Raw genomic sequence first — 13,926 nt, 5'->3', positions numbered from 1 at the left:
ATCATCTTAATTTCTTTACCTATTATTATAATAATAATTATTATTATTATTATTTTGGTAACTCGAGAATTTACCAAGCCAGTGAGTGAAAATTTACCAGTCTAGTCAGGGAGGCTGCAGTCCTATCTGGTTCCTACTTCCCATGCCGCAAAATTTGCGACTGCATGGAAATTTGGGTGCTCGTAATTGACCCCGTTTTTTATTTTTATTTTATATTTTGGTACAGTAATAAGATTCCCGTGATCGTACATGCGGCTGATTGGGACTATCATGACGCACTGGACCTACCTAATCGACGGCTAATGATGCTATCCCTAACAAAATTTCAAGTACGCTCTGATACCCCGGCTCCTCTCTAATAACACTGACAGAAATGCATCGCACCCATTTTCGACACAGTTGATCTCACGCTACTTGTAAACACGCGTGGGTAAAAGCATAGTTAAATAGCGTCAGGATTTCCTTGGATGTTTCCTGTGATTGAAATTGAAAATAAAAACAAAACTTCAATAAAATTATACAAAATTTTATTAAAAATAATATTAATTTAAATTTTAAATATAAATAAATTAGTATCATTAAACACAGATTAGTACGCGATTTTGTTTATATATAACAAAATTCTTTAAATTTTATCTTTGATGTTTCCTGTGATGTTTACGTCTCATTCTATCTATTTCTATTTAAATTATAATACGTCTTAGTACATTATTAATTAAGAGTGTGACTATTTTTCATTTGAATTTTAGGACTCAAAAAATGAAAGAAAAATGGGTGATGAGACATAAGCCATCACAAATGAATTGAACCATGCTCCACATGTACACGCTGAGAAATTTTGATCACTCGAAGCTTTCCCACAAAACTTGGATAAAGGAAAGGGAGAGCTAGCAATAGCCGGAATCTCACGTGCAACCATGCCCTTGCACTGCATGCCAAAGATAGCACGCCTTGTATTATATAAGTCCTTGGCCTCGACTCTTCCCAATCCAACCACCACCTCTCTCCTCTTTCGCGTGTGCGTCTATCACACAAACTAGTGCAGGAACTTGTGAACTACTGACTGCTACGTACCCAACAGTACTTAATCGAACCATTTCTTACTTATCTCTCAATCTTTCTGTTTAACTCCAATAACGACATAGCTAGCTATAATGATCCGCCTTAAACTAATACCTTACATTATATTTATTTGCTGTCACCCTTTTTCCTCTATAACACAATCTCTGTCTAGATCGAACTACGGCTGCAACTGGTAGTTCTGATAACATCTCTTGTAGGTTTTTAACCTCAATGAGTATAGACTTTTCTCATCTATTTCTAAAAATTTTCCCTTTTTGCCAATGATTAATATTTCTTATTATTAAGTATTAGATAATTTTGAATTATTCACACTTATGCCATGTCATTAAAATTCTTCTTTTACCCTAATTATGTTTCTTGACCATGGGGAAGTACCTCATCCGTTCTGTACGTTGTTTTATATTAGAAAAAAAATGGTAGCGATGAGGTTACAGATCGGTTAATCAACAAAGAAGCAACACGTGCCGGTTGCAGACGTAAATGCCCAACTTACCTTTCCAATGAATATAAATAACCAGTGCCTGAAAGGATCTCCTTGTATCTCACAACGGGGGAGAGAGAGGCGGTAGATCTCAAGCCTTTTTGTTGCAGAGATCTTTTCGGGGTTATCGATAGAGAGTATTATAGAAAGTGAAAAAATGGGAATGGGAGCCATAGAGGAAGAGAGTAAGGAAAACAAAGAAAGGTCTGGGTGGTCTGGGGCTCTATCCTTCTAAATCCCACGACTTTGTCACTTTGCTTTGTTTCATTTGATCCCATGCTCTTCTTGCTATCTCCAATCCTGTGCCTTTTTGTCTTCCGTGGCAGCCTCCTCAGATCCATCGAAACAAAACCTTTTTTCTTCGTCTTCTTCATCTCTGAAAATATAAACAAAGTGGATATATAGAAAGATAAAGTAAACGAACCACAAAAAGTATCTTCTGTTACGCGTCGTTCTTATCATTTGGTCTCTGAAAATGGGTACCGGTTGGAGAAGAGCCTTTTGCACTACGATCCCGCGAGACTCAGATTCCTCTTCACTATCTGACAAGCAACAAAGAAGTCCAAGTTCCAGCCCAATCCCCAGAAGCTGTACCAGATTGGGGTTCCTCTCCGGTGGAGGTGGAAGCAACCCTTCCACGCCTCGTTTACAGTCTCAAGCAATAGTCAAAAGCCCAAGCCTGCGATGCCGAACGAGTACATCAGAGGCTTCTCAAACGCCTACTGTTAACGAAAGTCCGAGACTAGAATGCAATACCAGCACTCCCAAGACTCGCTCCAAGAGCCCAAGAACACTGATGGGCTCAAACCAGACCTCTCCTCGATCCCCTCTCAAGCTGTCACTCTTCAAGAACAGTTTCAAATTCAGAGTAAGTACCATTGAATCAATCGTAGCAAGGCCGAAATACGAAGTAGCATAGTATTAATCATCATGCAGAAATCTGACCCTTTTTCTGGTTTTTTCGCTTCACAGAGTAGCTGTGGAGTCTGCTTCCACAGCGTGAAGACCGGTCAGGGAACAGCCATTTACACTGCGGAGTGCGCACACGCATTCCACTTCCCGTGCATCGCTGACCACGTGCGTAAGAATGGCCGTCTCGTTTGCCCTGTGTGCAACACCAACTGGAAAGACGTACCTTTACTCGCCGTCCACAAAAACCTTGGCTCCCAATCCCAGCAACAGAACGAAGTGGAGGAGAACACTAACAAACACAAAAATCACGACCTCAAAGCAAAACCAAAGATTGAACAGAAGAAAATGTTAGAATCGTCCCCAAGAACTCTCAAACCCAAGCTCGAAATACTACAGCAGCAACCAAAACCATCCTACGATGACGACGAGCCGCTTCTATCTCCCACAGCCGGTTCTCGGATTAGCCCAATCCCAGAGGCGGATGAGAATGCCGTAGACGACGAAAACGATGACGCGGAAGAAGAGTTTCAGGGGTTCTTCGTCAATAATCCCAACCCTCCATCTTCATCCATCAAGTATTCCGATGAAGCGCCATTCAACGGCAGGGATCAGAGGAACGTCCGGGTGAGATTGTTACCCGAGTCTGCACTAGTATCGGCCGGTAGGTCCCACGACACCTACGTGGTTGCTCTGAGAGTGAAGGCTCCGCCAGCTCGCAATTCGGGAGCGTCAACGCGTCTCGACCGGGCGCCCATCGACTTGGTGACGGTGCTCGATGTTAGTGGCAGCATGACTGGTGCCAAGCTGCAGATGCTGAAGCGCGCCATGCATCTAGTCATTTCGTCACTCGGTTCGGGCGATCGCCTTTCCATTGTGGCCTTTTCAGCTACTACCAGAAGGTTATTGCCCCTGAGGAGAATGACGGTTCAAGGTCAGCGTGCCGCTCGGCGCATAATTGACCGGCTCGCCTGTGGTCAAGGGACTAGCGTGGGAGATGCTTTGAGGAAAGCTAGCAAGGTGCTTGAAGATCGGAGGGAGAGAAATCCCGTTGCCAGTATCATTTTGTTATCCGATGGTCAAGATCACGAGGATGGTAGGGTCCGCGCAAACCAACGCCAAGCGTCCAGCCACGTGTCCTCAACCCGTTTCGCTCACATTGAGATCCCGGTTCATAAGTTCGGGTTCTGCAACCACCAGCACGAGCCGGACGAGGACGCCTTGGTCAAGTGCGTTGGCGGCTTATTGAGCGTAGTGGTGCAGGACCTGAGGATTCAGCTTACGTTTCCTTCTCCGGCGGGGATCTCAGCCATCTATTCCTGCAATGGACGGCCCACAGTCCTGGGTTCCGGTTCTGTTCGGCTGGGTGACTTGTACGCGGAGGAAGAGAGGGAGCTACTCGTAGAGCTGAGGGTTCCGTCCTCGGTAGCTTTAGGTGCCCACCTCGTGATGTCCGTTCGGTGCCTTTACAAGGACCCCGCGTCACAAGAGGTTGTGTACGGCAAAGAACAGGCACTGCTTGTCCCCAGTCCGCAAGCCGTTCGATCATCGGCGCCCAGGATCGAACGGTTGAGGAACGTCTTCATCACCACACGGGCCGTAGCTGAGTCCCGGCGACTAATCGAGCACGACGAGTTTTCAAGTGCTCATCAGTTGCTCGCGTCGGCTCGAGCATTGTTATTGCAGTCGAATTCTGAATCGGCTGACGAGTACGTTCGCAGCTTGGAGGCCGAGCTGGCAGAGCTTCACTGGAGGATACAGCAGCAGCAACAGCAGCAGATGTTGACGATGATCCAACGAAGGAGAGGCCAGGAGAGGGACTTGATGGGTGGCGCTATAGCGGACGAGAATGGGGAGCCGCTGACGCCGACGTCGGCTTGGAGAGCGGCTGAGAAGCTGGCTAAAGTAGCCATCAAGAAGAAGTCGTTGAATCGAGTCAGTGATTTGCACGGGTTCGAAAACGCCAGATTTTAATAAATAAAGTATTAAAAGAATTATACAAGTTTTTCCCCAAAAAAAAAAAAGAAGGAATCGAGAGGAGAAGTGGGTGGCGATGGGGAACAAGCAGGTTGCAGACGGCGAGGCCCTTTCTGCAGTGGAAGATCATAGCGGAACAGTTGATTAGTAGGTTGGGATGGATTTTGCTGAAGCATGTCTTTTTTTTTTTTTTTTCTTTTTTGATCTTAATTAGCGCAATTCAACTGTTTATGAATCCACATCTCTTCGTTTTGGAGAGATTCTCCATTCGTAGTTTGGTAGGGATTCGTGATGAACAAACATAACCTAGAAATTCAAAAAAAAGAAAAAAAAAAGGTTGTAAATGCTAGCTTTATATGTTTGGATGAAAAATGACATTTTATCCTTGCCTTGTATGTTTTGACGTGTGAATTCGTAGGAAGTATTATTACACTTATTGCCTTATCCTCGTTAGGTTTAGATAAGTGGGGTGGTCTAGTGAGAGGAATAGGAGAGAGAGAGAGATCGTGGATGCTCAATAAAATTACATGTACTAGAAAAGAAAAAAAGAGAGAAGAGAGAGAGAGTAGGACAGCATGATGGAGTAGGTAGGAAGACTTGAATGATGACCAAATCAATATCCTTTTGGTTATTATATAGTTTTAACGAGCATCTTTAGTATTGAGGATTTCGAAGAAGCTTGCACCCACGGCTAGAGATATCATGGTCTCCTTTTTCTTTCCCCTCTCTCCCTTCTTTCTTCTTTCTACTCCAAATGAATTAATTAACGGAGGAAGAGGAAGCGGACCCATCTGGAATATTATTATTTGAACCTCAAACAGTAGATCAGCCACCCAGTTTTTAGAGAACGATGGATCGGCCTATCGTTGTGCATTGAATAAGCGAGATAGATATTTTGTTCAGAGCTAGAGCTGAGTATTGCGAAATTGGTCTGCTTTCTTATAAAAAATAAATAAATAAATGATGTTTTAAAAAGATGGATGAAGCCCTGCAGTAGTCTCTGCTATCAATCACGTCAATAAAGGACTGAGATGATTGAGAAGTAGAGTGGGCATAGCATTGCCACTTCTGTACACTTTTATGAGTAGACCATAATATAGCCAGAGGCAGTGTAAGAAGGCAGAGTGAGATAAGATATCTTGACTAATATTATTCATGCATTTGATTTCTCATCCCGTAAAAAAGGGTCCTTCTTTTGGATAACTTGTACAGTATTTTCGTACCATTTCCGCGTCAATGTGAATGTGCTGCTCGTCGTTTTCTATTTTTTTAAATAATTATTTTTAAAACAATTTTATATTAACGTTTTATTAGAGTAAATAGAAATGAAATAAATAGGAGGCGTGCAGTATATATAACATTTTAATAGCTTATATCTCTTTGATAAAGTGACCCTTGATAGCATTAATCTGGTGGTCCTGCTTTTCCTTTTTTTTTTTTCAAAGGAGTTGAATTACGTAGCGTGATAAAGTACTGAAGGCATCTGTCTGTTCGTGAATATTCTTGTGTTGAAGAATATATATATGAGTTTGATCCAGAAGGGGATGTATAGTTTTGCATAAAGCAGTATAGATCTCAGCAAATGTGGCTGAAAACTCTGTGACTAACTTGGATGAATTATTTTCTAATTTATATATATAATTTTATTCATTTGCTACGAGTTGATGCATTGGATTATCCTTCCTCGTCTAAACTTACTATTTTAATTAAGAATTATATTATATATAATTATTTTTACGTATGTTTTATACCCTCTATTAATATGAGTGGTCAAAATAATTATTTTATATTAAAAAAAATGATACAGCTTATCATATTAGTAGAGTATATAAAAATAATTGTACATAAAATTTTTATTTAATGATTATTATTTTTTCCATTAAAAAAATAAAGAAAACATGAGGGTCCAAAAATTAAGCACTCAAGTTTCCCCACAGAGAATGCTGAGCAATTTTAGCCGTGTTTAAGTGGAATTTGATTGTAGCAGTATCTTTATTTTTATTTTTATTTATTTATTTATTAAGTTGTGGAGTGGGATTAACTGAGCCTAAAGAATAGCACCCATTATGGTGATCTATTAATAGACAGACTTCAATAAAAATAGCTCATTTTTCTGACAGTCATATGATCATCATCGTGGCGTCGATCCTGATCTCAAGTTTCACGATAGAGAGATGGCATGCCATGAATACGTACGTGTATCTTTAGAAATACTGGCCTCTAGAGTGCAGTACTTTACCTTCGCCTGATCTCACCCTTTTTTCACTAGAATTTCGATCGCACGATTCAACATTTTTGTCCCTTTGCTAAAAAAAAAAATCTGCTGCGCTAATGTCTGCTACGCCTAGGACACCCTTCTGCTGTAGTCAAATGTTTGGATGAGTTGTCCTTGATGAGTTTTGGCTCTGTTCTGAGTTGCCAGTCTGTACTAATTACCGAGTATCAAAATTTTTGCAATCTAGCCCCCCATGCGAGGGACCATGCCAGTAGATGTTTTTATATATATAAGTCCCTTTTCTTAAACATTTTAATAATCACTCCATCATGCGAAGGACCATGCCAGTATATGTTTTCAGAATCTAGACGGCTTAGAAAAACAATGTAAGAATTTGCGTTTATATAGAAATGTGTGTTGAAAGCTTGATTTACTCTTGGACCAACTAGATGTTCAAGTCAATTGAAGAATTGTAACGATTTTTGCCCTATAAAGAAAAATAAATAAGGTTTTTGATATTTCTTCGGATTTCCTTCGACAGTACGTACTTATATGAATATGAATATTGTTGATGCATTTTTCGGTGACAGTTAAATGCTCACACTCAAAGCTAGTGTGGTTGGATGACGGCCATCTTCTCTTGCACAATAATTTTCGGTGGTGATGTGTATACTATGTTCATTCATGGCTTGCTTAATAATAAATGGCAAAAAATAAATACCAATATTTACGTAGTTTAACACTAAAGCCTACATCCATGGGTCTAGGATGTAAATTTTACTGTAAGTTGAGTTTGATGCAAACTCTCAATCCTCATTAAGCTCTATACAATTGCTCCTGTGAAGTTATCTCTACGAAAAAATGAGTTTTGAGCTAATCTCTCTGATTGTTCCCTTCCTCTCAAATCTCCAAATGAAGTTGACCTGTCTCCTTGTTTTATGTCTCATCACCCTCAATTTTATGTCCTCTCCTCTCCAGCTTTATGTTCTCTCTTTACTTTATATATATCCGATCAACTACTTGTCTTTGTTAGATCCTCTCTTCCCCGAGGTGCCAATTTTACCCATCACAAATATGTAGCATATTTTGTTCAAAGAAAGTCGACTTGAGAGGTGACTTATTTTACCGGACTCAGTCCAAATTTCACCCAAGGAGTAGTAGTGGATGTTAAAATATATGTTAGTTCGAAATTCCATTCATCGAAATGCTGATCATATATGTTAATGTTAGTCCACTGACGCATTGCATGCAATTCTCACCCAATTATGTGACCTATAAAGAACTAAAACCCTTGGGAGTTTATGATCAGGCCCAATTCGGGGCCATTCACAGCCGTCCGGTCAATTCTATGGGCATAAAGGGTTACAATCGATGGGCAATGGGCATCATATATAAAGGATCGGAGCAGGCAGGGACACGAAAGAAGGTGCTCGTACAGAAGCACATGCGGACCCTACATCGTACCAACTTCCTTCCCAGCAGAAGAAGCCCCCTCGTCTCTGCATGAATCGTATGCAATTCGATATGTGGGATTGGAGACGAAGTAGTACTGCTCAATTTGTTCTGTTGTCCATTCTATCACGCATGCATCGGCATATCTCTCGATTGATGCATGCGTTCCCGTCCTTGCTTGGGCCTAACCAGCTCCGTATCTGATCTCCACCAGTTTGTAGCTGTTTATATGTATTTATTGCCACTTTCTCTCTCTCTCTCTCGGCTGTACTGAAGACAGGTGAGTCATCGTCTCGTCCACGTCCCAGTGCATGACCCACAACCATCAATCAAAAACTGCATCGACCAACAATGGGGATACAGCATCCAAAGGATCAAAATTCAGACATATATATATATATATAGAGAGAGAGAGAGAGAGAGAGGCACAAATGTAGATGAAGTCTTGTGAAGGAATGGTGAAGCATGATGTGAGCTAGTCTTCTTCACATGTGGGGAGAGGAAAGAGGTCCACCTTTGCATGCGGCTTGTTAACAGCACGTTTATGGAGAATGCCTGAGGCCACAAACAACATGAAGAAAGGTTTGGTTCGTGTCGGGCATTGACCAAGGTGTCATATAAATAAAAGAAAGGTGTTGTCAACTTCAAGCACTAGAAATGGGGCCAATATGCCTGGCAGGAAAAAGGCTAATAAGTTGTTTGGGTTTAGGGAGATAGATAGCTAGCTGATGATTTTCCTTGAGAGTGAGAACACCTCCTACAAAAGAGAGACTCCTTATGATTACTCTCTTATCGAAATTGCTCGGTTGCCTCCGAACCGTATAACCCGTGTTCAATTATTTTTCCTCGTTATTGCACGCGGTTGCTACTGTATAGATATTCTCCCCACAGAATTAAGGAAACTCAAACTACAACTGTAGTTATAGCCGGAAAATATATATATATAAGAAGAAACGTACATAATTTTTTTAAAGAAGAATTAACTTTTTTATATTAAGTCTTTCTTATTAAAAAATATATATAATAATAATTGTAATACATTTTTTGCTTTTTAATTTTGCTCCCAGGCCAACACATGGTTCCGGGCATCCCTAATTGTATTTATTATCATCGCACTTAGGCTATGTTTGGGAACATGACTGTTCTCAGACTCTTTGTTACTCTTAACATCTAAATGGAGCTTAAAGAGACTTGCCACTTTTAACAACTGGATTCCTTTGGCTTCCTTCGCTACCAATACTTGTTTGTCTCTTTTGTCCGTTGTTAGATAATTTCATGGTTTCTCTCAAGTTCCACCATTTGCCAACATAGCAAGTGACAAGCGAGTCTATTTTCTTTGTAATGTCACGTCTCAATCCATGTACAGATCAGTGTTTTTTTTTTCAAGGACAGCCAAGAGCATCAGAATAATTTGGAATTGCCTTGCTGGACTTGAGACCACCTTAATCTCAAAGTTGACCTGACAAGGTTCAGCCAGTCTAGAGGGTCTTGTTCACTGCGAAGATGAGGTTCTAAATGTCAAGCTAAGTGCAAAATTTTAACCATTTTACGCCCATCAAGTGTAGAGGGTCTTGTTCATGGCCATTATGGGCCCTGATTTGTGGGCTTAGTCTGAGAAGGCCACCCTGTTGTCTCTAGCCATGGCCATGTAGAGCTAAATAATAATAATAAAATGACGATTTGTTGTGTAGAATCAGAGCTTCATGATTTGCAAGCTGAAGGAAATCACAAGTCTCAGCCAAGTTATCACAATATTTATGATAAGAGTAAAAGACAAAATGTAAATCACATTCACAGTGGAGACCCAACGTGTACATCAATTACAAGCTCGTATCCATATTAAAATAATCAACATATTAATTACAAGGATTAACTGAATTTCGGATACAGACCATAAACTCTAAGGAGAACAATCGTTACATGGATTAAGCTCACTTCATAATCCCTCAATTTGTATCCTAAAAGCCGAATGGCCTCTAAAGAAGAGGCTGAGACATTGCCTTATGCTGATGAATGAATTCAGAGGTCAGCCAACAGCAACAGACACTGTTTATCTTACCCAATTGGAGGTTACAACAGTGCCAACACTCTAATGAAATGACAGTATGAGGAGATTTTCCCCTTATTCAAATTTGAGGAAGTAAAAGATGTGTCCTGAATCAAATTTGATAAAGGATCTTACTTCTGGCTTTCTACCTTAGCTCGAAGCTTCTGTTCTAACACAGATATCTCTGTCTCGAGGCTAAACATTCTATTAAGAGCATGCATATTCTCAAGGGTCTCGCTCAGGGTCCGGCTGTCACTCCCATCACATCTCAGGTGCTGCATCGGACCATGAAGGAGCTTGTTCACTATTCCTCGGCTAAGATCCTCCACAGCTTTCCTTGTTTTCTTTGGTATATCATCACCCATCTTGGACAAGCATTTTTCTAGCTCCGCAACTCTGATTCTTTCAGCATAAGCCCTCAATTTCTTGATGGTAGGAACTGTCTCCAATGAATCCCTCCATGCTTCAAATTGTTTTGATTCCTCAGCAATAATTGCTTGTGCTTCCATTGCTTTCCGAAGACGATCCTCTTTATTGGCAGCCACAACCTCCTTAAGGTCATCAACATTGTAAACTCGCACAGCTTCAATATCTGCTACGCACGAGCCTACATTCCGCGGAACTGAGATATCGATGAAGAGCCTTGAGCCCCCAACTTCTAAGCCAACAGGGGGCAGGCCCTCAACATGCTCTTTCAAAAATAATGGGTTTTCTGATGCAGTGCTGGTAAACACAACATCTGCTTCACCAGCGCAAGTTAGCATTTCTGTGAGCGGCTTGTATGTTATCTCAACATTCGCCAACTCTTCACGGATGGCTGCAACTCTCTCCTCGGTTCTATTTACAACCACCACCTTTGAGCAACCTTTTGCTGCCAAGTGCTTGATCACAAGCTTCCCCATCTTGCCTGCTCCAATAACCAACATTTTTGCTGAAGCATGTGAGGATTCAGGGAGCTTCATTAAGGCCAGTTCAACAGCTGCAGAGCTAACAGAAACTGCCCCAGCAGCAATGTTAGTCTCAGTCCTAACACGCTTTCCCACAGTTATCGCGTGCTTGAACAGCCCACTAATATTCCTCCCAAAGCCAACAACTCCTTGCCCAACTTTGACAACCTGTTTAACCTGAGCAAGAATTTGGCCTTCCCCAAGGACAAGAGAGTCGAGACCTGCTGAAACTTCAAAAATATGCTGCGTAGCATCTTTGTTATAAAGCAGAAACCGATGTTGACAAAGTTCTGAAACTGGGATCCCACTTGTCTGCCAAGGAGAAGCAAGAATATTTTTGAGAAATATAATTGCGTTCATGAAAATATGTTAGAATATGGCACATTACTACAGAACAGAATCACGTGACAATCAATGTGTTTATACTCTGTCTCAATGAATAAAAAGACTACAAACAACATGCAGAAAAGTAAATCACTACTGGGAAGAGAAAAACAATAATAGCAAAAACAATATCATTTGGGGAAAAAAAGAACTAGGGAAAATTGGATTAAATAATTTGTCCAAAAGGCCAAACGCATGACAGATCTCAATCAGAAATCCATCAACAACTAGTCTTTCACCGCCAACATTCTTGACCAATGCAAGTCAGCAACTTCAGTTAAGAGACTAACCACCATCTAATCGACAATTCAAGAGAAATCCCATAAGAAGAAACAAATTTGGTGGTCTATAAACCAATCCTAGTGTTGATCAAGAGAAGGAGAGTACCTTTGACATCCATTCAGTCACTTCTTTGACACCACGATGCTGTGAAAGAGCCACAACATAAATCTCCATTCTATTGCAGGTGCTGAGAACAGCAGCTTCTTCTATATGATTTAAACCACACAGCTCCCCAATGGCTCGAGGCCACTCTGCTTCTGGAATGGCAAGCTTTTCACGCATCTCAACGGGGGTAGTGTGAACACTAAGTCCAATAACCACAATGCTACTCCTCTCTTTTGTATATCCTGGAAAGATAAACGAATTGGCAGTTCAGAAAATGCACATAACTAATTTTTTTTTAATATATTGTATTCCCAATAACACTACGAAACTCACAATAAAAAATTTGAAAATAAAAAGTAATCAACCTTGTCTTTGGGACAATAAGAATCTCGTATTAAGAGTTAGCACCATAGCCCCATTGATCATTTTGAAAGAGATAATGTATTTAGTGAATCTCATCACAAACATTGGAAGTGCTAACAAAAACTTCTTGGATTTTTAACTCATTTCCATGCACCTCCATCTCGGCTTTAATTTTAATCTGAGGGCATAACAAGGCAAATATAACGTGTATGTTTAATGTTATCGGTAACCGAGAAGGATGCAGAAGTATACTATATTTAATTGGCTAAAGTATTAACATCCCAATGATTTCTACACAAGTAATATAATCATCAACTTCCCTAATTGTTACCAATATTTTTTTTATTCGTAAATCTAAAGAGTGACCGTTACCTATATTAGTATCACTACATAATTTTAGGCAAAGATAGATGGTTGTGAACAACAGCGTTCAATCTTAGAGAAGATTTATTTTTTCCAAAATTCATATTTGACAAACACAACAAGTACACTTTTTTTTTACAAGTAACAAACACAACTAGTATACACACTTGCAACTGGTTAAAAAAAGGCTCAAATATTAAGAAATGCAGTTGACTAAGCAACAGAAAAGAGAACAATTTAAAAAAAAATAAAAAATAAAAACAAAACAAAGAAAGGAAAAAAATCAAAATATATAATAATCAAAGATCCAGAAAATAGATATTAAAAATTAGAAATGAAGAAAGGAGAAACGGGGGCTATTACTGTCAGCTGCGGATGCCTTGAGCTGTTCAAGAGCGGAAAGCTTCTCGGTCTGAACCAAAGCATCGGAGGCTGCAACCTCGCACCTGACTCCTCTCTGAATCAGGGTCTTCCTGCTCCGAATGGGTTTCAGAAGAATCGGAAGCTGAGAAGCAGGCGAGGAGGCCCTGGACGATGGCGAAGCTTTCAGCAACGGAGCCTCCAATTTGGCAGCCGCAAAGCTTGTGGTGGAGACAGCCATCGCAAGGAATCCGAGGCTAGGCCCTAACCCTAGAATTCGCAGAGAATGAGAGCGAGATTGAAGAGGTTTGCTTTGGAGGGTAGAAAAGTAATGTTGGACTTGGTGCGAAACTGCGAATGCGCTCTTTCTGAATTCTGGTCCTAATAATGGTCCAAAACGGAAATACGAGAAGAAAATGGAGAAATATTAATGGGATTTTGGGGGGAGATGAGTTTGTGATCTCTTCGAGTTCTGATTGGCCAATAGTAGCGCACGTTTTATCCACACTCCCTGCCCCCAATCCCCTCTCTCTCTCTTTCAATGTCAGCCTGTCCTTTGTCTTCCTTCTGCCCCACTTCATCATTCATAGACTTCGAAAGATTTTGTGTTTTTTTTTTTTGAATTTTTCTTCCCCCAAGAATGGAAAAATCACAGCAAAATAAACTCTCTGATATTTAGATTTTTTTAAACTTATTTATCCCCTTTTTTTTTTTTTTCATAACGCAGAGAGAGGAGGACCCTAAGTTTAAATATAAATATGATTTTAACTCATTTCAGTTCAATTTATCTCACTATTATAATTTTTTTAAATTTTTATATAAAATATAATAAACAATTCATTTTTTTAAATATTAAAATAATAATAATAATAAATAATATTCTAATAATATTTTATTCAACTTTTATCTGAAATCATCTCATCTCATCTCATTATCCAAATCTCACCTTAATCTCATC

At 40.2% G+C, this 13,926-nt stretch overlaps 2 protein-coding genes across 2 annotated transcripts; one reads left to right on the top strand and one right to left on the bottom strand.

The window, feature by feature from the left end:
- Nucleotides 1–1,544: 1,544 nt before the first annotated feature.
- On the top strand, nt 1,545–4,845 carry LOC122314909 (E3 ubiquitin-protein ligase WAV3). The gene is made up of 2 exons (XM_043130557.1): nt 1,545–2,432; nt 2,537–4,845. The coding sequence occupies exons 1-2, from the start codon at nt 2,040–2,042 to the stop codon at nt 4,445–4,447; spliced, it is 2,304 nt and encodes a 767-aa protein (XP_042986491.1). The 5' UTR covers nt 1,545–2,039; the 3' UTR covers nt 4,448–4,845.
- Nucleotides 4,846–9,929: 5,084 nt separating this feature from the next.
- LOC122314910 (glutamyl-tRNA reductase 1, chloroplastic-like) lies at nt 9,930–13,407 on the bottom strand. The gene is made up of 3 exons (XM_043130558.1): nt 12,972–13,407; nt 11,883–12,124; nt 9,930–11,423 (listed from the first exon to the last, which is right to left on the bottom strand). Exons 1-3 carry the CDS (start codon nt 13,207–13,209, stop codon nt 10,296–10,298), a joined length of 1,608 nt encoding a protein of 535 aa, XP_042986492.1. The 5' UTR covers nt 13,210–13,407; the 3' UTR covers nt 9,930–10,295.
- Between the last annotated feature and the right edge of the window lie 519 nt (nt 13,408–13,926).

Source organism: Carya illinoinensis, chromosome 7, assembly GCF_018687715.1.
Source record: "Carya illinoinensis cultivar Pawnee chromosome 7, C.illinoinensisPawnee_v1, whole genome shotgun sequence".
Lineage (NCBI taxonomy): Eukaryota > Viridiplantae > Streptophyta > Magnoliopsida > Fagales > Juglandaceae > Carya > Carya illinoinensis.
This window is presented reverse-complemented; position numbering and strand designations above follow the sequence as displayed.